The sequence below is a fragment of the Mastigoproctus giganteus genome, chromosome 4 (assembly GCF_048544385.1).
Source record: "Mastigoproctus giganteus isolate SK-2022 chromosome 4, ASM4854438v1, whole genome shotgun sequence".
In the NCBI taxonomy this organism is placed as follows: Eukaryota; Metazoa; Arthropoda; class Arachnida; order Uropygi; family Thelyphonidae; genus Mastigoproctus; species Mastigoproctus giganteus.
In genome coordinates, this window is record NC_143578.1 from 91,099,256 (window position 1) to 91,124,356 (window position 25,101).

Here is a 25,101-nt window from a genome sequence, read left to right on the forward strand (position 1 = left end):
CGAACCCTGGTCCACTCAAAGAGCGTGTGATATTACACTCGCGCTTTTGACCACTCGGCTACGTCGGCTTTAGAAGGATTAAGTAAACTAAATGCTGATGGTATCTTTACTCCTCCTTCTCAGAAGGAACACACAAGGCGACATAAATTTAAATTGGAAAATGATAGCTGCAGAATAGATGTGCAGAAATTTGCATTCATCCAAAGGGTAATCAATTGTTGGAATAAACTTGCACCTAGTGATGCGGTGGTGGGTGGGTTCAATAGATTTATGGAAGGACAAATTATTGGGTAAAAATGAGCAAATGGGTGTAAAGATTTAGGAGTGGTACAGGTCTGACGTAGCGCGAAATGGAGTAGCACACACGTTTCAATTGACTGTGGTTCGAGCCCACATAACTACTAAATACCGTAATGATTGTATTCATCGTTACAGGAATTATGTGATGGTTGTGACTAGTTGTAAACTCCTCTAATGGTTGGGCAAGAATACAAACATTTTCTGAACGGTTGCAGTAGCCGAGGTGGTCAAACACGACGGTACAGTAGTAACACACGTTTGAGTTGACCATTGAATGTAACCTATATGACTGCTAAATACGGTGATGGTCTTGTATTCTCTTTATTTTATACATTTCTGTGATGATCTTATGTGCCATCCTGGAGTATAAATTGAAAATTTATTTATTTCACTTAAACAAATGTGGTTTATGAAGACCGTTCAAGCTCCCATAACTTCAACAAAGGCACACAAATGCTGATAAAATTAATGCTCTCATTCATGAAAACAGTCGGATTGCTGTTTATTCGATCATACACGTTGCCCTCAATATGGCAAGGTTTGTGTAGAATAGGCCCCAAACTTCTGAAGGGTGTACAGAAATTGGGTTGTGTACGCAATTTTTGCAGCGGTATCGCGAAGAAGGAGAGGAATTCCTAAGACGAATTGTTGCGGAAGATTAAACATGGGTGCATCACTACGAGCTCGAATCGAAAGTAAGCAGCAAAACATGCAGCGGAAAGACAGGTCAGCCCCAACAGCCAAAAAATTGAAAGGTCTGCCTTCTTCGGACAAATCATGTTTCAGATTTGAACGGCCCATTCTGGAACATTATTAGGAACATGGCGAGACTGTCAATAGTGCAAGATATCGCGATATGTTGGAAGAGAAACTTAAGCCTACTATTCGGAATAAATAGAGGTTTGTTATCAAAAGGTGGTCTGCTGCATCGTCACAATCCTCGACCTCATTCAGTCTCCGCAGCCAATGAAATGATTCGAAAACTTCATTTTGAATTTCGCCCTCACAGTCCGGACTTCGAACCTTCAAACTATCACCTTTTAAGCCTTAAAAAAAAAAAAAGTTACATGGACTTCAATTATCAAATGATGACGAAATCAAAGAATCAATGCATAAATGGCTTTACGTACAAGCGAAGAACATTAAGGAACTTGCGGACCGATGTGAGAAATATTTGGAGAAACAAAGAAGCTACATGGAAAAGTAATACAAAAATTTTTGCATATTTTACTTTTCTTGGTTTAGCAAAAAATAAACTGTCGTTGCTTTTCGATATATCCACGAAGTTACGCAGAATTACCGTATGTGCAAGAAAGAATACCCCATTCGCGTGGATAATACAAAAATAAATTAAAAATTAAATAAAAATAAAAAAGCTGTTCAAAAATAAACTCAATTATTGATTAACAGAGGAGAATACATACGCATTAAACAGCAATTTTGAAAATAACAGTTTTGATACCACGTTTGATATAATATTTACATTTTTTTTTTAACTTTGTTCCATAAGTGTGTAGAATTCCTCCAACTTCCCCTAAAGCATCTTTTGATTCTAATTGAAGAATCTTGCAACCAGCAGTAAAAAGTGCTTGCATTAACGTCGTTATGTTATTCTCTGTCCGATGCCTATCTAAAATAATTTAGCCACTTACCGGCAGAATGAGCAAATAAGGAACTTCCAGTAAAGTTGAGTCGTTTTTCCACTTGGTCTAATCGAACATCGTCATCAACAGAACGTTTCGTCCGCTGCTGAAGCTACAAAATTAAGTAATATGCTTCAGAATGTAGCATGTTGAGGTATATTTAATATATAAAAGTAGGAGGGGGAAAAACCATATTGCAATTTAGATGTCTCCAGTTTTGAAATATTAGTATAAATAAATACTGTATTTTAGATTATAGAAATAACACGGGGGTTAAGGCTTATCTAGTTTATTTTTTGTTTCTTTCGAATTAATTATTTTCTACTGATGGAAAAAATGGAGTTTAAAATATTAAACTGCAAACAAATTTCCTCTATTCACAAAGCTCTCTAAAGATATATTTGAAAGGAGCAAACAATTTGAATTTCTTAAGCGCGAAAACAAACTTAACAGGGTGGAATATAAATTTTTTACTATTTCCAGGAGCGAAACAAACTCGTTAAGCTGGATAACATCTTAAACACATTCCACAGTATTACTTTCAAATGCAATGTAAGATGGCACAAATTGGGATCAAGGGCTTTAAGATCCTTAAATGGATCTTAAAACACTGAAACTGTATGGCGCGTGACTGAAAGCACTTCAGTTACGCGCCATACAGTGACAAATTTTGAAACTAACTATTTTTATTTTTCCAATAAATGGCGAGCGCATTCTTTATTGTACCTGTTGTCCAGATTTCTCTTCAGTACGAGCGTTAGAACTCGCTCCAGAGCCCTCTACATAGGGGTACTTTAATTTCAACAACCCTCTACTTGGAGAGGCTCAATCAAAATCAGTATAAGGGAAAAAAAGATACTTTGGGAGATCTGAAGGAGGCAAGGAGGGTCCATTGAACCTTGGCAAGGAGGGTTCATTGAGTCCTCTCGATGATTTATCAAACAGTTGCTTGTAGAGATAGATAGCGAGGTTATAATTCCAATTTATAAGGTAATTCTGTGACTGCACCTATAATATTATGTCCAGCTACAAAGCGGGCAACAAGCCCGACGAACCTGAATGAGGTTTATAAAGGTCTGAGATGGAATGGTGGTATGAATGAAGGAAAAATTCTCATGGTCATGGTATTAAACGATACTAGAAACAGGGAACATAATTCAAACTAACGGGAAAGAATTTCAGACTGGTCTTTAGGAAGTTTTCCTTTAGTCAGAGGGTTGTTAATCGTTAGAATAAGTCGCTTTCGTGAATAAAGCCGACAACTTGGGATATTCAAAAAAGTCCATTTGATCGGTACCTAAAGGGAAATATGTATTTTTTTAAACAGGTATTTTTGATTGGTTCAGGGAAAAACCCGACTTCCTTGCATTACCTGGCCTATACTAAAACTAATTAATAAGATAAAAATTAAATTGAAGTTCTCAGTACATGGTTGGAATTCGCTGATTTTGTACCACCATAATTTGATGATACATAGTGGCAGTCAAGTTTAAAAAAAAAAAAAAGGTTAGAAATTACTGAATTAATATTATTAATATTGATCATATGGGGCAAGGAAGTAAGGATTTTGTTGCATCGGCTAAAATTAGTTAGGGAAGGGGGGGGGATGTTTTCCTATGCGTTTCGTTCTTCCCACAGAAAATTCAAATTCAAAATTTCAGAAGTTGTAACACCTGTAAAAATTTACCAAAAAGCTCGCCTATTTAAGTGTTTAGAAGAAAACACTTCATAAAAGCTGATTTTGTTTTTGTTCAAATTCCCCTTGAACTGGAGAATACTGAAAAATGTGAAAAACTCCATCCTTCAAAGTTTAGGAAAGAACTAGAGGTTAATGTATAATCTTTACCGTTAGCTATTCATTAACAAAACTATAAGACTAGTCCTGGGAATTTTTTTATTATCTTATTCTTAGGAGAAATATTGAAAAATGTACTTACAGTTAAAACAAATTTAGTCTGCACGCGTAAATAAGAGGTGAGGTCATCTTCTGCTGAAGAAGTGTCTCTCCTCTTTCGACTTGAAGTAGATTGCAAAAGGGCTACGGACAAATTTCCATCTGGTGTGAAAAAAAATTATCAAAATATATTATATATGAATACAACGCACATTATAATTTTCATAAAGACAAAAAAATAGAAAATTAGTATATCACCATTCCATCACAGCTACAAAACCTTTATCTATACTCAGTAGCATTTCGTTATACATAATATCATGTGCAGGGATATTTAAAGATGTTTTGTCAATATACGATTAAAAAAAGCTGGAAAAATCCAACATCTCTGCCTTAGGTCAGCTAATCAGAATTTTTTTTTTTTTTTTTTTTTTTTTTGGCTAGTGCAACATAAACCTCAGGCTTCCTTGCACCATAAGGCTAATAATAATAATAATAATAATAATAATAATAATAATAATAATAATTCTGCCTCATTTGAAAAGAACTTATGATGTATGATCCAAAAGTTCTCGGATTGTGTTGTTAAAAAAAAAAAAAATGTTACCGGACATTCATATTATCACGCCTCATCTCTGACTAATAAGTAATCTCTGTCTTTCAGATCTATCATTTTCCCTTATTCTCTAAACTAAAATTACTGAAAAGGGGAAATTTTATGGTGTGTTTCGATGATCCATGAAAATCGAAAGACTGAAAAACAAGGATTCCAGTGTAATACCTTAAATGGTGGCAAAACTGCCAATTCGTTGTATCAAGTCTCAAGAAGGACTACTTCGAGGGTGGCAATATGGACTACGGTAAGTGATAACTTTTTTTTAATAAAATCCCGAAATGTTTTGATTACACGAGATAATTCCTGGTACCATTGCTGGGATTCGAATCTGAACCTATCCACTTAGCCAAAGAGAATCTTTTATGCATTTATTAGATAGGAATCTAACACGTAAATTGTTTTTGGTTGTAAGCCTCAAGTTTCGTGGCAATATTAATTGATTTTTACTGCAGCTAACTCTTTTTAAGAACCTAACATAATGAATTATACTTCTGATGTTACGAAATGAATCACGGGGAAAGTACACATTGAGTTTTTAATTTTTTGTTATGCCCAAACACACTCTTCTTCAGTTTCGATTTGCTAATAACTATAATAAACCTTATTAATTTAAAGAAGTATAATTATATATTTATAATAATTATAATATTATGGTCATATTATAATTAATAATATAATAAAAATTATGCAAGTACGCGAATCATATTTCAATGATAGAATTATATTATAAATATTAATCTACTTATGGAGATAAAATACAGTAAGCAATATTAATCCACCACTTATAAATTAAACTGTTTTAAAAAAAAAAATTACAAGGTTAACTGAACATACTTCAATAGAAACACTTCAACGGTTTGGCGATGTTTCGAGAAGTCGGTTTCCTTGTTGGGCCTGTTACTGGAACTGATGGCTCCAATAACAGCAACCGGAATTGTTGCACTTTCAGTAGTTTTCACTCCACATCAGCCCTGGATAACAGGCCTCACAACGAAAACGCCGACACATATAAATGCCGCCAAACTGTTTAACTGTCTCTACTGAGGTGTACTCAATTAACTTTATAACATTTTAAATAAAACAGCTTATTTCAGTGAAGAAACTACCAGACCACCATGTCTGCCACCGCAGGCCCGGCGGTATGATAGTTTCTCCACTGAAATCTTTGCAAGTGGTAGAGTAGAATTGTTTATCGTGTTTCGTATCCATAAAATGCATAATTACGAAAGATGGAAATGCGACAAGAATTACGAAAGAGGGTAATGGGAGAAGAATTACAAAAGAGGGGAATAGGAAAAAAATGAATAAAATATGGAAATAGAAATACAGTATATATATATATATATTTTTTTTTTTTTATATTGAAACCACGTATAACAATGGGGCAAGAGAAAGACAGCTTCAAACAAGTTAAATAAAAAACAATGCCCGCTTCGTCCTGAGTTTGAAGTAGAATAACCAAGTCCTCACCAATTGAAAGAAAATTTCAGTGCCGAAACTACCATATCGCCACATCGGCCACACCAAACCCGCCAGTATCAGAGTTTCGTCACTGAAATTTGTATGATCTTAATCTCTGCATGTGGTAGATTAGAATCGTCTACTGTATTTCATATCCATAAGATGAATTATTACGAAAGATGTAAATGGGGCAAGAATTACGAAAGAGGGAAATGAATTAAGAAAGGTGGAAATAGATTTTAGAAATTTATGGTATGATATGAGTATAAGATTGTGAAACTGGAGTTATGACATATCTTCCCTCACCCACCCACATTTCCATCCCTGATTACGAGTATGAATAAATGTTCTGTTTATACTCCGGGACGACCACACGGTCAGAGGAGTTCACAAGATAGAGAGAATACATGAAACAGCACCGTATTCAGCAGTCACGGGTTTGAACCCGGGTCAATCAAGGCACGTGTACTTATGCACCCGCGTGCGTGACCACACGGTTACGGCGACCTCTTATGTTTAAATGGAATTTAATTTTAATTATCCAAACCCAAAAAACACTTGCTGAATTTAAATCTTTCTAAGGCTGAATTCACAGCACAGAGTACAACTTGCTGTGTCTCTCCCTTTCTGAATAATGTCCTAATTGTGGACCAATCATTCTGTGAAATATCGACAACTTCAATTGCCAAAGTGGTTATTCAATATCCACAATTTAAATTGCCTCAACAATTTTAATGCTACGGTGGTCCAATTTAAATTGCTAATCGGACAAACTAATAAAATATAACAACTCACAAGGCAGTAGTGACTCCTAGAATAAAGATTATAATAAAAGGCATATTTAAAAAACTTGTATAAAAACAGAAACAAACACTACAAACATAGTTATACGTGGTCGTAGTTTACGGTGTACGCACTACTTATCACATTAAATCTTATAAAGTACTTAAAGCTCTTATTTATAATGTATAAAGTAAATATTACCCAATAGCAGGCGATGTACTATGAATTTTAAAGGCGCCTCCGTAGCCAGGTGGGAAGGAGCAGCAGTGCGTAGCACACGCTTCTTGTATTAGACCGGGGTTCGAGCCCGTTACCACCAAATACGGAGGATGCGGAAAGGTCATTCAGGGAATGACCACCGCATATCCCGCAGCAATATGGCCTTAGTTGCTAATGCTCCTAAAAAAAAAAAAAAAACCAAATAACAATGAATTTTAAAATTAAATTGTGGAAATTTCACTTAAAAGGATAAAAGCTCCACAATGGCTATAGTTCGGGGGAAAACACTCGTCTAAAGCCTTTATCAAACTAATAGTTTTATTACAGTGCAGTGTGAGTTTAAAGTGAGATTTATTGATCTTTTTAGTTGATAATCTTTCGGGACATTTTTTTGCAACTAAATCTCATTTTCAACTCATGATGCACTGTAAAAAAACCTGCCAGTTTGATAAAAGCCTTTTCTCACAGAAAAATACCCTGTCCAGTAATGTACCTATCTTATCTCGCTTACAGAATTTTCCCGCTAGAGAGTATCATTAACCGGTAAAATACTTTAAATAAAATAAATAAATTTTCTGTTTATACTCCGGGACGACCAAACAGTCAGAGGAGTTAACAAGATAGACAGAATACAAGAAACAGCACCGTATTCAGCAGTCACGGGCTTGAACCCCGGTCACTCAAGGCACGTGTACTTATGCACCCGCGCGCCTGACCACTACTTCCATGTATCACGTGTTTAACAGCACCAAACACAGAAAATGTCAGCCCGATGTATTAAAAAAATAATAATAAAATAATAATAATAATAATAAAAAAAAGAAAACAAAGAAAAGAAATTTTTTTTTAAATAAAAAAAAAAATTAAAAATTATTTTGCCTTTTCAGAACTGCTGATCGTCCTGTAGATTAAGATAATTTCGGCAATAAAAAAAAAAAAAAAAAAAAGGGCAAAATAGATTATCCGAACAGGCAATTCCCAGTCAGTTCGAATAATCGTTATCTCGGTGTAGTTAAAGATCAGCCTAAAGCGTTTGTCGGAAGAAGGAAACTGAGAAAGTGTGAAAGGAAACAAAGCAAAGCAAAGGACTTCCTTTACGCACATCTCTGATCTCGAATGAGAATGTGGCTTCATCCATAAGAACTGCATGCCCAGCCTTAGGATTCAATATACGCGACCGCATAATACGCTGTCGAAACGTTCTAAACCCTCTTGTGATTCTTTTGGGTGTGAACACGTGGAAATCTTGTGAAAGCTAAATTTTCAAACTGCTAAATTTAAATGGATTAGGCTCATCGTTACTTCTATAATTAGGGAATACGCTGGATTAATTTTGGAGGAAGAATGGCCTCAAGGACAACACTGTTTCCTAGTAAAACTTCCTGCGCTCTGAAAGAAAATAAAAGTTTTGTCCACGTTTCGGTCTCCTGATTCTTTTATCTTCTATTTCGTGAACAGAGGAAGATCATTTTCCGGTGCTTTTGAAAACCTTTCACTGGATTCGACAATATAATGTGTTTTAATTCGCAAAATCATAGCTACACTAGTAGCTTAAATAGGAGATGTCGAGAAAAATTAGGAAAATGGCAATTCAAAAGTAGCAAATATAATTATCTATTGTAAAAATAAGTAACATGCTGTACAACAATAAATTATACTGTTATACAGTATGTTACATTAAATTATATTGAAACCAGGTATAACGATGGGGATTTAGTGTTTATTATCTGGCGGTAACCCCAACTCCGCGTAGTACTCTGTGATGCGTACAGTTCCCTGTAAAGGCCAGAAAAATGTGTAAGGATAGGGTTGTGTAGTGTTGGTTTGTGTTGTTCTTCTGGCCGTTTAGCCGTAGGCCCCTTGTGGGAACCCACGTGGCCGTCACTAACCCCGTGGAGGTAGGCCAAGCAGTGCGATAGAGGAAAAGAACTCTGGCTAGGAAACCCCCAGTGTTTCCTGAACGTTCTAGGGGGGTGCCTAAAAACAAAAGTAAATTAAAGTGTAAATGCAGGAGATAGTCTGAGAGTGGGGAGTAAAGGTAGTGAGAAGGGAGGAAGAAGAAAGCAAGTATCATTCCAGTGAGGTAGGGAGGAGCGAAGAGTTTGAAAGTCCGTCGTTTGGGGAGCCCACTAAGCCCTAGGGAAAGGATAAAAGATTGCACAGCTAGGATGCCGCACAAAGATAAGTGCCAAATCACCTTCGGATAACCGCGTGGGTTATCGGAAGATGACAGTTCCACCTGTCCCACAACAAGGTATACAGATGGAGTTCTACCTTGTGTGGGTTAGATGATTATATAGTTAAGTCCATGTAGATTGCCGAGTTTTGGTATTAATCATCGACTGAGCTGGAATCAAGTTGGTCTGGATTCTCAGGTTGTTCCTACGTTTGGTGAACACTACCTGTGCGAACTGTGAGAGCGCGATGAAACTGTCCTAGTCACCGAGGAAAAAGTGCTCTTGTCCAGGTGGAAGCCCTGTCATGAAAGTAGTAAGATGCGCTCCGGATCTTACTACTTTCATGCTCCCAGCTTTCTGGGAGCATCTCAAGATATGCTCCCAGCTTTCTGGGAGCCCACAGGAACAGTGAGGATCCTCAATGATGCCAACTTTAGCAAGTTTGGCTTTTAGCGAGCCATGGCCAGTAAGAATGACGAAGGTAAAGAGACCGGGAACAAACCAGGGGGGGGGGGGCTGGTGAGGGTTATTTGAGGAATGAATCTCTTTGTGACAAGACCTTTAGGAATTGAATCCCAATGCACTTGCCATATTTGATAAAAGCGATTTGAGATGTTTCTTTTCTCAATTTTCGGGTCAATTTCTAGGTTTACACTTGAAATTTAGGACAGTGATTGGAATACTTTTCTTAAGACAGTATAGCCCGCTTCAGATGATCTCTAGATCAAGGGGAAGGAAGCCCACCAAGACCTGGAGGCCTTAGAGATTGTGAGGTGCATGGAACGTTGTATTGATAGTAGCTTCTTTGAATTCCTAACAAATGTTTCCCTCTAAACCCAGGCACCAGCCCCATAACAAATGATAGGCAAGAAAACCGCCTTGTAGAGCAAGCTGAGGGAACGACCACGGAGGCCCCAGTCCTTGCACGCGATCCTTTTCACCAAGGCTAATCTTTGTTCCAAGATACTGGAGGTGTGGAGTAAAAGTGAGGTTACTGTCAATAATAATTCCAAGACATTTTAACTCGGGGACTAAATGAATGGTGGTGTCGCCAATCTTAATATCAGGGTATGCCTAATGTCAAGTTTTCCCTTTAACAAAAAATGGCCTTGGTTTTGTCTGCTGCCATGGAGAATTTCTATTCCTCAATCCTCAGACACTCGATCTTCCAGGAGACATCTAGTGCCTGCTCGAATGGTGAGGATCGTCAGCAAACGCTAAGCACCCCTACCGGCCCAAGATCCATGGAATTCATTGAGAACAACTGACCAAAGGAACAGGAAAAGGACCGAGCCCTGCGCACAACCTCTGATGACAGAGCGAGTAGTCTGGTTGAAGGTTGTGGTGATAGAGATGGATCCGCTATTTAGGTAACTCTTAAGACAGAAGTAAAGATTTCCCGGAAGTTTGGTGCTGAAGGCGACGGAGTATAGAAGGCCTCCAGAGGCTGTCAAAAGCCTTACTGAATTCATTCAACCGTGATGGTAAGGAAGTATTTCTCTTCTGTAGCATTGGCAGCTTGAATGAGATGACGGATTGCATCGGTGGTACTGCGACCAGCCTTGAAGACAACTTAGCTGGCGGAGATGAGGTTTTGAGTCTCGTAGTGGATTGAGAGGCGAAGGGGGAAGTCGCTCAAGGACTTTTCGGAAGACAGAAAGCAGGGCGATTTGGCGATATGATCTAGGCAGGCGGGGCAGTTTCTCAAGGTTATGGGGAAGGAGAAAGACAGCTTCAACCAAGTTAAACAAGTTAATAGATTGAAGTACACTGGTGTGCAAAACTTAAGGACTAGTTAGGTTTTCACTGTAGCTTCTCATAGGAATGGCCTGGATATGGGAAAAGCATACCAAAGGAACCTCGTGAGGTACAAAATTGATGAAGGAAACAATACCGACACACAACGGAAACAAAACGGTACAGAGGGGCTTTATTCAAAAATGGCAACGTAGCACTGGCCGTCATGATACAGAGGCATCACTGCCAAAGATGGAACAAAGGGAAGAGGTGGTCCTCAGTAGGGGATATGGCCACCCCTAATGTCGATGCAGGCTTTGCACCGCCTGTCCTTACTTAGAACAATGTTGTTGATAAGTTCTTGTGGTAACATCGTCCATTCCTCTGTCAGCGTCATCTTCCGACGGTGAACATTTTCTGGTGGGTGTGGACGTGCAGCTAGGCGTCTCCCCAGAGCTTTCCATATGTGTTCGATGGGATTTAGATCGCTGGAACGGGCAGGCCAATCCATACGAACAATGTCCTCACTTTCAAAAAGCATATTAACAGCTGTAGTGCGATGGGGTGTGGTGTTATCATCCATAAACACGAACTCGGGGACAATGGCACCTCGGAATACACGCACCTGGGGAAGGATTACCTCAGTACAGTAGCCTGCACCGGTTACAATACCGCCATCCAAGTTAACGCCTCCTCAGACGAGAACACTTCGACCGCCATATCGATCCCTTTTAGTGATGTTTGCGGGGTGATACCGTCTGCCAACCTCTCGCCAGATTAGCTGATGTCCAGAATCGCTGCTGAGACTGAATCTCTACTCTCAACAGTAAAGAATACCTTACCCCATTGCGCTGCTCTCCAGTCCTTGTTCGATGCACCACTGTAAACGGTGTCTCCGATGGGCAGGTGTTAAAGGGACACAGCGTACTGGCCATCGGGAAACAGTCCACCTTTGTGGAGTCGCCTGGCCACAGTAAACCGCGATATCCTGCGTCTTGTGCAGCTGGTTTGCAATGGATCCCGCTGTCTGGTGTCGATCCCTCTTGGCCTGTAGGAGTATATAGCGGTCATCATTAGGCGTTGTTTTTCGTGGACAACCACCACTGGTCCTCTCGAACAGCTGTACTTGTCGTTCTGAAGGCTGACCACGCACGTGGGACGATGCTATGGGCGATACCAAACTCTGCAGCCACATTCATCGCACTTCGACCTTCCTCGAGCTTCCCAATTATTCGACCCCGAGTAAAGTCATCTAGATGTTGTCTACTGGCCATTTCGTTGTCTGCAGCACTGTATGAAACCAGTCGAACGTCTGTAACAATCGTGCTCACCGTTCGGTAATTTGCACTTAACTGCTGAACTGCTTCTTTTATCTGTTTATGTGAGCCCTCTCATTACGAATCAAATTTTTGCATGTGCACTAGCTTTCTACTGAACGGCCCAGTTATGCAAATCGCTACAGGCTGTTTCATTTGATTTTGTGGTTGTAACCTTTAGAAATAGTGTTGGTCCTTAACTTTTGCACACCAGTGTAGAATAACCAAGTCTTCACCAATTTAGAGAAAATTTCAGTGACAATACCGCCACGTCAGCGTTTCAGTTGATCGTAAGTATAATCCACGTATCCTAACTAAGCATCTTATCCCCATAACCACGGGCAGCTTCACTTTGCAGTGCGCAATAGGTCCACGGTAACCAACCTTGCAGCTCAAACCGCCATACTAGATGCCTTTGAAACCAAATCCGAAATTGTTGTTGTTGTTTTTATTATTATCGGCTTTTAGGAGCATCAGCAACTAAGACCATATTGTTCCGTGTATACTGTCTGTAAATTGCGTGTGTTCTGTAGTTGATTTTCTGTTTGCTGAAAGAAAAATTCGAGTTTCCGGGAGAGGAAAAACCATGCTAACTGCGCCTCAGACCAACTAACTTAGCCACGTTGTGAAAAAAGACCCATAAAAATTACTCAAGTCATCGACGGCGGCTAGAACTCTGGTCTTTTACACCCGGTGTGGGGAGGACAACGATTCTATCAACTGTGCAACCCACCGGAATCAAATCTGAAATGGCAATATATGCAGACATCGAAGCCGCCTTCAACAGCCTGAACACCTCAGTCCTATTACTTCTGCTACAATCTGTCTTCAGAATAAATAGGGACCTGCTGGATTTCCTTACTGCACTGCTGATGAATAAGAATATCAATACAGTATAACCATTCAAAACAGGACTTTCGCCGGAACATAACTACCAGTGTCCTACAAGGATGGGTTTTGTCCGGTCTCCCATTCACTATGATTCTTATCCCCTTCATATGCCTAGAACTGATTATTTAGTATACGCAGATGATATCAAGCTACTTACTAAAATAAATCCCATCGTCTGTGCATCATCTCTTATAAACTCAGGCATAAATGACAGCCTCTAGTACTTGACAGTTTTCTGCACAGTTCAGCCGACACATGAAACCAGACAAATAAACCGTTATGGTATTTTCTCTGAAAAACCAACCTACTGTCATTCAACCTACAATTAGAGGGTCACCGTACCCCTAGCCACCAGACCTGGAGGTGTATTTTGATCTGAAGCTCGGATTCGCCGTCCACGTCGAACACCTCCTAAAACGATTCAACTGCATTCGATAGACAGCGAAGCAGCATCTGCTTTACAGTCACGATAGGGAAACGAGTACAGTAGCAGATACATACAGACCTTTGTATATCCCGCAATCTTGTGTGCTGCAGAAATCTGGACCTTAGCACCTCCCACCCTGCAGAAGCCAATACTCGGTTTCGAATACAGGACGTTGAAATGGACGACTGCCAAGAGCCACCTCTCTCCTCAGACTATGATCACAGCTATGGCATAACAGTTGAACATTCCGAGGTTGCCAAATCTCATCGCTATGAGGCGTGCTATGATGGTGACAAAAATGCTTACAGGTGATATAATGTCCCGAATATTGGGTGGCAAATCCCTCCGCAGTCTCTGAGATCAAGTCCCCAAATCATATTAAAACAGAACCGGCTGCACGTTGTAATCAATTCTTACCAGCTCAACAGCTCCATGCTTACAAGCTGTCCAAGAAATGTAAATGAATCTACAGAAAGTAGTGACAGACAAGAGACGCAGACAACTCCTCACAGAGTGGATGTCTCATCTCAGGGCGAAGAAAATGACTTCAATTAAAAACCCCTATATCAGCAATGAGTATGACAAACAGCTTTGTGGTAACTACAACTCCTCTCACAGATTCCTTGCGTGTGAATCAGAACTATCAGTAACGTAAGGCCATGAGGATAAACTGATCTAGCGAACTCATCAGAACTGTTTTATACATATATTTAATTCTAAGTTTATAATTGTATAGAATGCAAGTTTATCTATGTAATATCCATTCATCATTGTTATAATCCTGCCACGATTATGGATAATAATTAGTGTGTATAAAGTTATGCAAATATCTCAATTAACGTTTATAATTTCTCAATCGAAGTGTAAAGCTCCTGGCACTGATGCCGTGATGAGCACATACTACTACTACATTGTAACCATAATATGGACACCTACTGGTAATAATAAAGATTTATTTCCTTATTTTACTTAAATAAAAATATTTTCGCTAATTTTTCAATCAAAGAAAGCACTGACTCACCTGTACTGGTCATCTGACCATTGTGAAACTTCTGTATTTGTTGAGCATTCAGATCCAAATGGTCTCTATCATTAATTGCTTGTTGACCTACAGGTGCCAGAAATATGACATCGTTATTGGTTACCTGGCGCCTTACTAATAGATGTTTTTTGGATTCTGGTGAATAATTAGTGTAGGACGCTAACAGTGATGAACCACTCTCTCCTTCCATCCTATCAATTAAGATAGTGAAGTGTAAATAATCTATAAAATTCATCAAGAGATCAGCATGCACCATAAGTGAAAATCATAATATACTGTTGCTCAAAAAGTTAAATTACATAAAAAGAGATTTTCTCCTATGGACTGCTATAAAAAGAAAGACAAATTATTCAATGATCAGTCTGAAACTTATTAACCTTTATGCATAAATTGCAAACAGAAAAATAACTAGGACTTTTAGCACCTATGACCAAATATTCGATGTGCGTCTTTGATTTTCATTAATTTTTTAAAAATTATTATTTATTTATTAAATTATCAAATAATGATTTAATAATTAAATAAAATTATTTAATAAGAACTTATAATATAATTACAAGTTAATTAATTTTTGCATTAATTATAATATCAGTATTACTAGTGGATACGTTGTACAAAGAAGCCACAATTTTTTTGATCAACAAAAAAAGTTACTTAAGGTAGAAGCTTTAGCAAATAGTAATTATTCATGATTTATTTAAAAAAAAAAAAAAAAAAAGCAACGACCTTTATCCATGAACAGAGAACATTCCATTTCTATGTATCCACCAGATTTCTTATTCATTCTTCCAATCAGCGTACCACTACCTGTGGTACGCTGATTGTGGTACACCCATAATACCTGTACTTCACCTACAATTTACGGTATATGGTTGGTCGTATATGTGATATGCCATGTCTGTAAATCTTTAATGCAGGGCGGCTCCAGAACACAAGTGCATCTCAGCGTACATGTATTAAAAAATAAATAAAAACCGGCAAATTACTATTAGTCCGATTTGAATTAAATTTGGCGTCGATCTACAAATCTTTCTAAAAGAGTCAAGTATAAAATTTTGTAAAAATCCATCCACTGGGAGTGGAGTTATTACATGCGGACGGACGGACATGGCAGAGCCATTAGTCGCTTTACGCATATATATGCTAATACCTTTAATAATAAATAATAATAATAAACAAATAACAACTGATGGGCTAAGGCAAACATTCCTACGATCCACTCTATAATCCCTTCGCAAACCCAATTTGAATTTATGCCTTCTGGTTAAAGCGACATTTAATACCATGAAAATTACACCAATCATTTTAATATTTCCCCTCACATCAATCGGATCTTTTTTAAGGCAGTGCTGTCGAACCACCTTTTCAGGCTGGCCAAGTGTCTTCTGTACATTTTTGAAGAGTCGGAGGATGCCACCGAAAAAATAAAAAAATTAAAAAATTAAATATCTACCAAAAATTAGCATTTATTTACACTGTCTAGCCAAAACATTACGACCACCTACCTAATTGTGGGTATGTGTTCCCATTGCCACCAATACCGCCGCCACACGGTGAGGCATGGATTTTACAGTATAAGCCCTCTGAAAGTTGCAGGAGGTATGTTTTACCGTGTTGCCAAGATTGCATCCCATTGATTTAAGATAGTTTATGGTGGACGATCCAAACGTGGAAAATGATCAATGGTCGAACCGGTTTTCATGTTTTCTTCATTGTCGATCCCCATCGATCCAGAGATGTTCTATGGATTTCATATCCGGGGAATCCAGGGCCTAAGGTAGCATCTGGAAGTCACTTTCATGTTAGGCGAACCACTCTCGAACAATACAGACAACTTGGAGGGGCACATTATCCTGCTGGAACATGCCTGAATCATTCAGGAAGATAGTCATCAAGAAAGGGTATACCTGATCAGTCACAATCGATAGGTAGCCTTTAGCATTCAGAATGCGGTTTAGGGGTATGAGGGATCAAAGAGATTCGCAGGAAAACATTTCCCATTCCACATTGCTGCCAACTGCCTGAATAGGGCATTGGAATGACTTGCCATATATCCTCCATCTACTGTCCACATGCATTGTAGGAAACGTGATTCATCGGAAAAGACAACTTTTTCCTAGTCGTCAATGATCCAATGTCGCCGTTCAGATGCAAACTTTAAGTGTCGTTAGTGATGGGTAACCTTAAGCATGGGTACCTTGACCAGGTGCCTACTCCAGAGGCCGATATGGAGGAGAGCTGTTTAGATTGTGGTCTTGGAAACATCGCTAGTCGTCCCCTGGTTAAAATCTATGGTCAGCCGTTCAACCTTTTCTGATCTATCGGCTCAAACAAGGCAGGGCAGCATCCGTTCACCACAACCATCGATGAGGCATGGACGGCCGTCGCTGACGCAGCGACTGCTGCTCTATCCACTCTAGAAACATTTTAACTACAGCACTCCACAAACAGAAGAAAAAATTCGCAGTCTTCATAAAACTGCCAGCCTTCAACCGATACTCGACAATCATCCCCTTTTCGAATTCCGTCAGATTACATCCTTTTCCTATATCGATCAAGAACTTCATATGGACCGCTTGCGACGAACCTGCAGTATCAAATTTGCCAGTTCTCACTGAAGCACGTGTGCTACTAAGCAGGAATGACCAGCCAATCGCTAAAAAACAGGGTGACCATAATGAAGGAGAGTGGCTGGATAGTGTATATCGTCATCGTTATATCGCCCCATTCCACTGGAAAAGGAATCTAGATTTGATCCTGATATGACTTCTCATACACATGATGTTTGTGTTTTGGAAGATTTGACGCATTTGTCATAGTGCGCCAGTATGTTGTTGTTGTTATATACAGTACGTTGTTGTTGTTATATACAGTACGTTGTTGTTGTTTCTATTATGTACTACGTGTGTATAAGTGCATTTTCGCAGATCAATCGCCCTTGCGGATAGCAAACCGGTTTGAGCGTTGTCCTTCTTCCTCTGTGTGGGGAAAGAGGCTGTGTTCGATTCTGTCTAGACTCTAGACAGAAACTTCCATAGCTTTTTTCCAAAGTTGCTGAATTACTCGGCCTCCGGATGTACGATTTTCACGGAAACTGCTTCTTATCCAGCATTTTTAGAAAAATTGAACATAGAATAAACAATTTACAGATACAGAACACTGATGTCTTATAGCTTTGTTACCTTGGAGAAAAATCAAAAAGCAGCAGCAGACTAGACAGAAATTTCAGAATACCTCAAAGGAGGAACCTTACTTGCTCTGACTGACATCAGAGGGAGTGAGATTCCTTTAACTACAGCGCCCATTGACGATGATTTTAAGAATTCTCCAGCCGCCGACAGAATTTTGAACAATTTCCAGTTGTTGTAGGGGTTTCACGCGCATCAGCGACTTGGACCATTCTGTATATATTGTCTGTAAATTGTGTGTTCTGCGGTCAGTTTTCTGAATGGCAAATCCGAGTTTCTGGGAGAAAAACCATGCTACCTTCGCCTGAGACAGACTAACTCGGCGACGTTGTGAAAAGGTCCGTAAAAGTTCCTCTCGTGATTACTGAGAATCGAACTCAGGTCCTTTCTGTGCTACCCAAGAGGACTGGATCTTTCCAGCGTGATGTGGTGGCAAGTCCATTATCCTGTCAGGGAAGACGGTACACAGGAAATAAGACGACACGTGACTGTTTTTCAAATGACTAACGATGTTGAAATGTTTCCTTCAACAAAATGTCAAACTTTAGTAATGAAAACCGGGTGTGTAACATAGCACCTATGGCTTTTTCTTTTTGTGCGGTAAATACACCCACATGATGCCATTGAGGAATTCTATGAGTAACACACAGGAAATTAAAAAAAAAAAAAAGTCTCTGTCGTCATTAAAAAAGATAAGAAAAATATAACATAAGAGAAGTTCGTGTCTGAATAGATGAAAATGTGTCACACGGGCGTAATTTATGTGCAACGAAAACATCATAACCTGGAAAAAATAAATAATAAATAATATATATATATACATGTATATATATAATAAATAATATAATGTGATCCTTAAAAGGCATTCTAAGTGGTTAAAACTAAAATAAATAAATAAACACTGATAATTCGTTTATTTATTTATTTATCAATGCAAGAAATTCTAAATACAGTAAATTACAGGTATTATTCGCTGTATTTCGCTAATTTCAAGTATCCATAAAAGTTAAAGAAAAATAAAAACCGAACAGAAAAAATGCTCTTTTCTAAAATAAAAATTTAATATATTATATCAAAAGTTTAATAAATGTGAAAGTAATTATCAGCATATTCTTACTTATAAGCGTAATGCGTTTTGTGCTTTCCTAATGGAGAGATCTCAGTGACAGAACGGTTCCTGCTGTCCAAGTTTGTGACGAAGGCATCCGTTAGGTGACGCTTGAAATTCCGGACTTTTTCATCAGTGTCATTATAAGCAAAACGAATCTCTGGAATGGTCCCATTCGCCAACTGCACGAACTCAAATGGTGTTGAATATAGATCATTGTATGAAAACGCATGGGCACCTGTAGAGAGAAAATATTTCATAATTAAAGCCTGAAAATAAATGATGCATCAATTTCTGCAGCCTATATAACAAGCAACAAGACAGTTAAAAAAAAAAAAAAAAAAAAAAGAACAATTCAGATATACACTGGTGTTCAAAGTAAGTGCATCACCTAGAAATTTCACATTTCTAACCCTCTTTCACGATGGTGTTACATTAATGACTAGCATCACAAATTAGAAATATAAACAAATGATACTTTGTATTTATCATTAGTTAAGGCAAAGCTAAGTAATACTTGACAGATTCTTTCAAAATATTCCAAAGAGAGCATTTGCAACCTTAATACAACAATTTTGGTAAACAACAATTATGGCTGAAATGTTATCAGAAGCCCTCAATTTGCTTCAGTTCATCATTTTAAATGGGGAAAAAAAATGAAAAGTTCACCAGGTGCAAATTAATATTTAGATGAACCGCCTCTGGCCCTGATGACAGCAGCACACTGTCGAGGCATTAACAAGATCAATTTCTGAAGATAATCAACTGATAGTTCGTGGTTCCAAACACGAATTATGGCTTCCTGAAGTTCACGAAGGATCTTTTGTTTCTTTCTGGCAACTGCTGATTTCACACGATGCCAACAGTTCTCTATAGGATTCAGGTCCGGGCTGTTTCCTGGCCAGCTAAGAGTTGTAATGGACCGTTCTTCCAACCATTTTTTCAACTGTAACAAATGTAAACAGATTACTGTCGAACCTCTAATGCAGAAATGAAGCTAAAGTAACTACAGAAGTGCCTACTTACACTTTTCGCCCGATGACAAGGAGCAGAGTCGTCCTGAAAGATGCAGTTACTTGGCAGGCTGAAATGGTCTCTAATGGTTGGCAGCAATTTGCCTTCCAATATAGCCAAGTATCCATTGGCATTTACGGAACCTTTTATAAACTGCAGGTGACCTATTCCGCGATACGAAATGCACCCCCATATCATTTGGCTGGTAGGGAATTTCACTGTAGACACCGTACAGTCTGGATGGTATTCTTCACCACGTCTACGGCGAATCGTTTCTCTCTCATCAGAGCCATGCAGGTTGAATTTCTTCTCATCCGAGAAAATAACTCACTTCCGCTGCTTGGGGGTCCATCTGTCATCCCCAGGGGATTAAAAGCACAGGACCAGATTCCTGGACAATAAACCGGCACCTTGCTGTATGACATAAAGACGTGTGGAACAAATTGGAGCGCCAGATTAACCCGCAACCAAAACTGTTCCCGGCCTCTGCTTTGACGAAGGAATGGAGGAGAATTCCGGTCACCTACTAGAATTAGTAAAACATATGTGTCCAAGTTGAGGCTGTCATATAACCCAAAGGTGGCCCTCTATATATTAGGTTTTACAATTAAAGTTCTTTTTGCAATTACAGTACTTGCGCGTGTTAGAACGCTTTCAGTTTGTCTTCATACCCTACATATACATGTAGGGTATGAAGACAAACTGACAGGCGTACTGAAGCCAATAACAAATTTGGTAAGGCACTTAAAATGGATGGATCGCTGTAGGCGATGAGACATCGGTGTATTGTGTATATAAATTATATGTATTCTATGGTTGAACCAGGCTTTATCTATTTGAAAAGTTGAGAGCGGGTGTGTTTTACGTACTCGCCTAGGTCATTAACGATAATTATTTTCCCAAAAATAATTAAAACAGTAACATATTTTACAATAAACAATAACTCAATCTGAGGTGAAAATGTTTGTCTGTATAACTATCTTACCTGTTGATCAGTATTATAAATTTTGATACAGTTAAATTTACTTTAAAGAAGTCAACGGCCTACTATTTTCCCTTACATATCTTACCATTCCTGTCTTGAGATTTCTCATCTTCACTACTGCTAAATTTATTTCCTTCGCTTCTGTTCTGAGCTTTCCTTTTCCCAATTCGGCCGAATACTTGTTTGAAGAAGTTTTTCACTTTCTGCCAGCTATTTTTGAAGAATTTGGCAGCTCCTTCCTCTGAATGTGAAGAACTAGGCGCAGGGCTGGACGTTGACTCTTCCCTAGGAATTTCATAATTGGAAACTGCTTTTAATGGTACTTATAATAAAAATCATATATGCAGTATGAACACCAAAATTATAGCTGTTATTCTAGCGATGCAATAATAACAATTTGAAGCGAATAAGCGGTATATGAGTATATTTTCAGCATGTATTATTGCCTTAATTGCAGAAAATGCATCATGCCACAAAGCAACATTTATTATCAACGCGAGTTCACAATCCTTGATTTGTGGCATGGAGCGTTTCTTGGAAGGTGTAATCAGGGAAATCTAAAGGGAGTGGAAGGGAGGGTTGAGAGCCATTTGGCCTCGGCTTCAAAATACGTCCTGACATATATAATTCAATGTTAATTCGCTAATTTTTCCGTGAGGGTTTATAAACATTTTAATTTTATTTATTTCGGTAGATTCTATTTATTATTATTCCCTTCCCCACAAAAACACATTTCGATATCCTTTTAAAATTTTGGGTTCATTTTTATTTTTTCTTTAATATAATGTAATTCGGAATATTCAAGATACCAATACAATGAATAAAGCAAGTTTGCATTGATCTTGATAACTTATATTTCGTTCATTATAATATAAATATTAAATTATACCTAATGAGAAAGACACAAATACATAAATATAGTGAACTCGTCATGTAATAAAATTTACACCGCCGAAAGTAGAAATGTAAATAAAAAAAATAAAAAAACTTAATCTCGGTAGACTTGTGGAATCATTTATTATAAAAAAATTATAATAATAATAATTTTATTATTATTATTAAGTACGTTTTTGAAAAGTTTATTTTATTAATTTACGCATTTACAGTATTATTACCTCTATGGAAGTGTGATTTTTCATAGTCTATTGAATAAACTGCAAAAATTTCCTACTTCATTACTTACTACGTGGCAATGACTCAATTCAGGAGTAAACGACAGAGTATAATAAACTGGGATAACTATTACAACTTAGAAATTTCAGATTGCCATGCAAGTACTAAGTTAATTTATGATTCCATCACTTACTAATTGTCTTAAAAAAGATATCTTCGTTACTGATTACCTTCGCGAATCAAAACTACTGTTACATCGAAATTAATTATTTATGGCAAAAAAGAGGAAAATATAGCGTCCTCTGGAGAAATTTCTTTCAGAACTGGAAAAATTTAAAACTGCATTTTTAATAATTTGTGATGAATAATTTGTACAGAAGATTCTGCTTTTAATTTTCTCCATCTAATTACAGTATTACTTTAACTACTTAGGTTTCTCATTTTTGCACTACCTTTAAGTATCTTCCTACAAAAGCAGAGGATAATGTGTTTTTTTTATTACTTCACTTTAATAAAAAGGAAAAAAAATTGTGTCCCACTATGTATAATAAATATGGATGCTTACCACCTTTCGTTCGTATTTTCTTAGGATTCTTGTTATCTTCAACCTATTATCCAAATAATTAAAAACATTCTAATCTAAAATGTTCTTACCCTGCACAAACAGTTTCAATTTCTCGAATAACCATCACCAATTTCTTAAATGCCGATCTCCGGGTAATTTTTTTAATTCGGCGAAGGAAACTTAGTGACTTTCAATCTTTCTAAAACTCGGTCCTGCCTTATTACTTGAAAACAAGAGTCTGCAATTCCTATGTTCTTCATCTTCGATGACAACCTGATTTCTAGACAAGATCACATATCCCTTTTTAGGGTTTACCTTACCGTCTAATTTCTCTTGGCATATCATAAATATTGCTTCCACTGCATCAAAAATAAAAAAATAATAAAAAAAGACTTTTCTTTTTCGCTCTCAAAATTACTTTTCTTTTTCGCTCTCAAAATTACTTTTCTTCTAATAACTACTCATCCTTTACAAATCTTAAATCTGCCTTACTATGAATCTTATTCCCACATCTGGGGTAGTAGTCCCCAAAATCTCTCTGAAGCTTCTAAACTATTCAAAAAGAGAGCAACTAGGTTAATCAGTGACTTGTCTCTTACAAAGTCGCTCTTCCACTATGGGTCTCACTGACGTTCTGCTTTATACCTTTTCTACAGATACTTCCATGGGCACTATACTTCTCACCTGGCATCTGCCAATTCCCCCTACTCCCTTACAAATTACTGTATTCCAAACACCTGTCGAAAGCGGTTAGTATCCATTCACTATCCAACTCTAACTCACGGAACCAATTTTTCTCATTCTTTATTTATTCCTTTTATTTCTATTCTCTGGAGAAACTTTCCTTAATACGTATTTCTTGAAAATTGCAATCTACAGAAATTCAAGTATAATTTCAACAAATATCTTCTGTCTTCTGAGGCTTAACTCCATGCACGGTACTTATGTGCAGTAGGTTATGATGCCCTTTGTGGTCGAGGCTTTCGTTAAAAAAATAAGCTCCTTCGACTTCTTTTCAATAATCTCCACTTCCGCTGCATTGTGCGAAATTTCCCCTTTTTTTTCTTGAGTGTCTGATACAAATGAAAATGGATGGACAGGCATCAAGACAAACATACAGACGGATTTTGCTGTGCGAGTTTTTATTTAATGTTCAGTAATTTAAAAAAAAAAGGAAAGAACTAAAAATGGCTATAAATTTTTTTTATGTTTGTGTGTGTAAATGTGGCGATTTTTTTTTTTTTTTCAAAATATGAAGTTTACTTGTAATGCTAACTGCAATATTACACTTTAGAATAGTTCTTCAGTATTTCTCTTGCAGTTTTAATTATATCTTCTGGCCTCAAGCCGTCTAGTTGAATTTTCATTGAATTTACTTTGCGTTTAAACACGCAAACTAAATTTGTGTGGGAATTTTTCTTAGTGCCATATTATTTTGAAAAATATAACTGAGTCGTTATATTCAGGGTTTAGTTAGCATTTATAAATTTTTTAATAACTTAAATAAAGCATTTCGAAACGAAAAAGAAGAGATCAAGGAAACTTCTGCTTTTAATGGTATTTACCTCTCTCTTCCAGGATTTGTTTCGATGTTCAAAATTTCCACAAGGAACTTGAGGGCTTCGTTCCCGTATTTTCCGCCTCCATCATCTGTTAAATACAAAACACGCATATACTTATTATTCTACTAAATATGGCTAAAAGGAGTCCGAAAATATGCATCATTTAACATTACTGTAATAAGATGTGTCACAGAATTCATATAAAAAAAAATATTTAGTAACATATGTGTGTGTGATTTATGACCATAAACATAAATTTAGCGTTTATTCATAAACTTAGTGATAGTTTATTGCATGCCACCACAGAATACATTAAAACTCAGTCAATCTAACAGTTATATTAATTAATACTCAATATAAGCATACAAGTATAAGATGAAAATGATGTCTAAAAGTATTCACTTTATGTAAAATATGCATAATAATCGTCCTCGCGGTATCACAGGAAAAATAATCATCCTCCTCCCCACACTGGATGGAAAAGGTCCAGGTTCAAATCCCGTTAATAACGCGAGGAATTTTTATGGGCTTGTTTCACTCCGTGGCTGAGTTAGTCGGTCTCATTCGAGAGTTGCATGTTTTCTTCCTGCGGGAAACTCGAGTTTTCATCCAGCAAACAATCCAAAAGACCATAGAACACACAATTTACAAACAATGTATATATACGGCCTAAGTCGCTGATGCGTCTAAAACAACAAGAAGCAAAATCGTCGTTATAAGTAAAATTAGAAAAATTAATATAGATGAAAATAAGTACATTTAGTTAAATCCATCTAGAATACTTATTGTTGAGAGTTTTCTTACTTATTCTTATATATTCATATATTTATACTTATTCTTTGTTGATTATCACCACTTCTTGTGGCGATAATCAACAAAGAATGAAATAATTAGATGCTTATTTTAATGTCCACTCGAAACAAACATCCGAGGATTAATAATAATTGCCCTTATTTTGAAGTCACAATGTTATAAAATAATATTTCGACTTGTCACATTGTGCTGAACACATGATTTAATATTGAACTGAACATAAATTTGACTTGTATACTGTGTTTTC

At 37.5% G+C, this 25,101-nt stretch overlaps 1 protein-coding gene across 1 annotated transcript in view; it reads right to left on the reverse strand.

Moving 5' to 3' along the window:
• Positions 1-25,101, reverse strand: part of LOC150086902 (uncharacterized) — a 95,440-nt gene that overhangs the window by 59,673 nt on the left and 10,666 nt on the right. Inside the window, exons 3-8 of the mRNA XM_090372796.1 lie at positions 24,045-24,129; positions 20,887-21,086; positions 18,812-19,040; positions 14,486-14,697; positions 3,881-3,999; positions 1,953-2,055 (exon numbers count right to left, since the gene is read on the reverse strand). Of these exons, the coding sequence (XP_090228922.1) occupies positions 1,953-2,055; positions 3,881-3,999; positions 14,486-14,697; positions 18,812-19,040; positions 20,887-21,086; positions 24,045-24,129 (948 nt within the window). The remainder of the gene's footprint in view (positions 1-1,952; positions 2,056-3,880; positions 4,000-14,485; positions 14,698-18,811; positions 19,041-20,886; positions 21,087-24,044; positions 24,130-25,101) is intronic.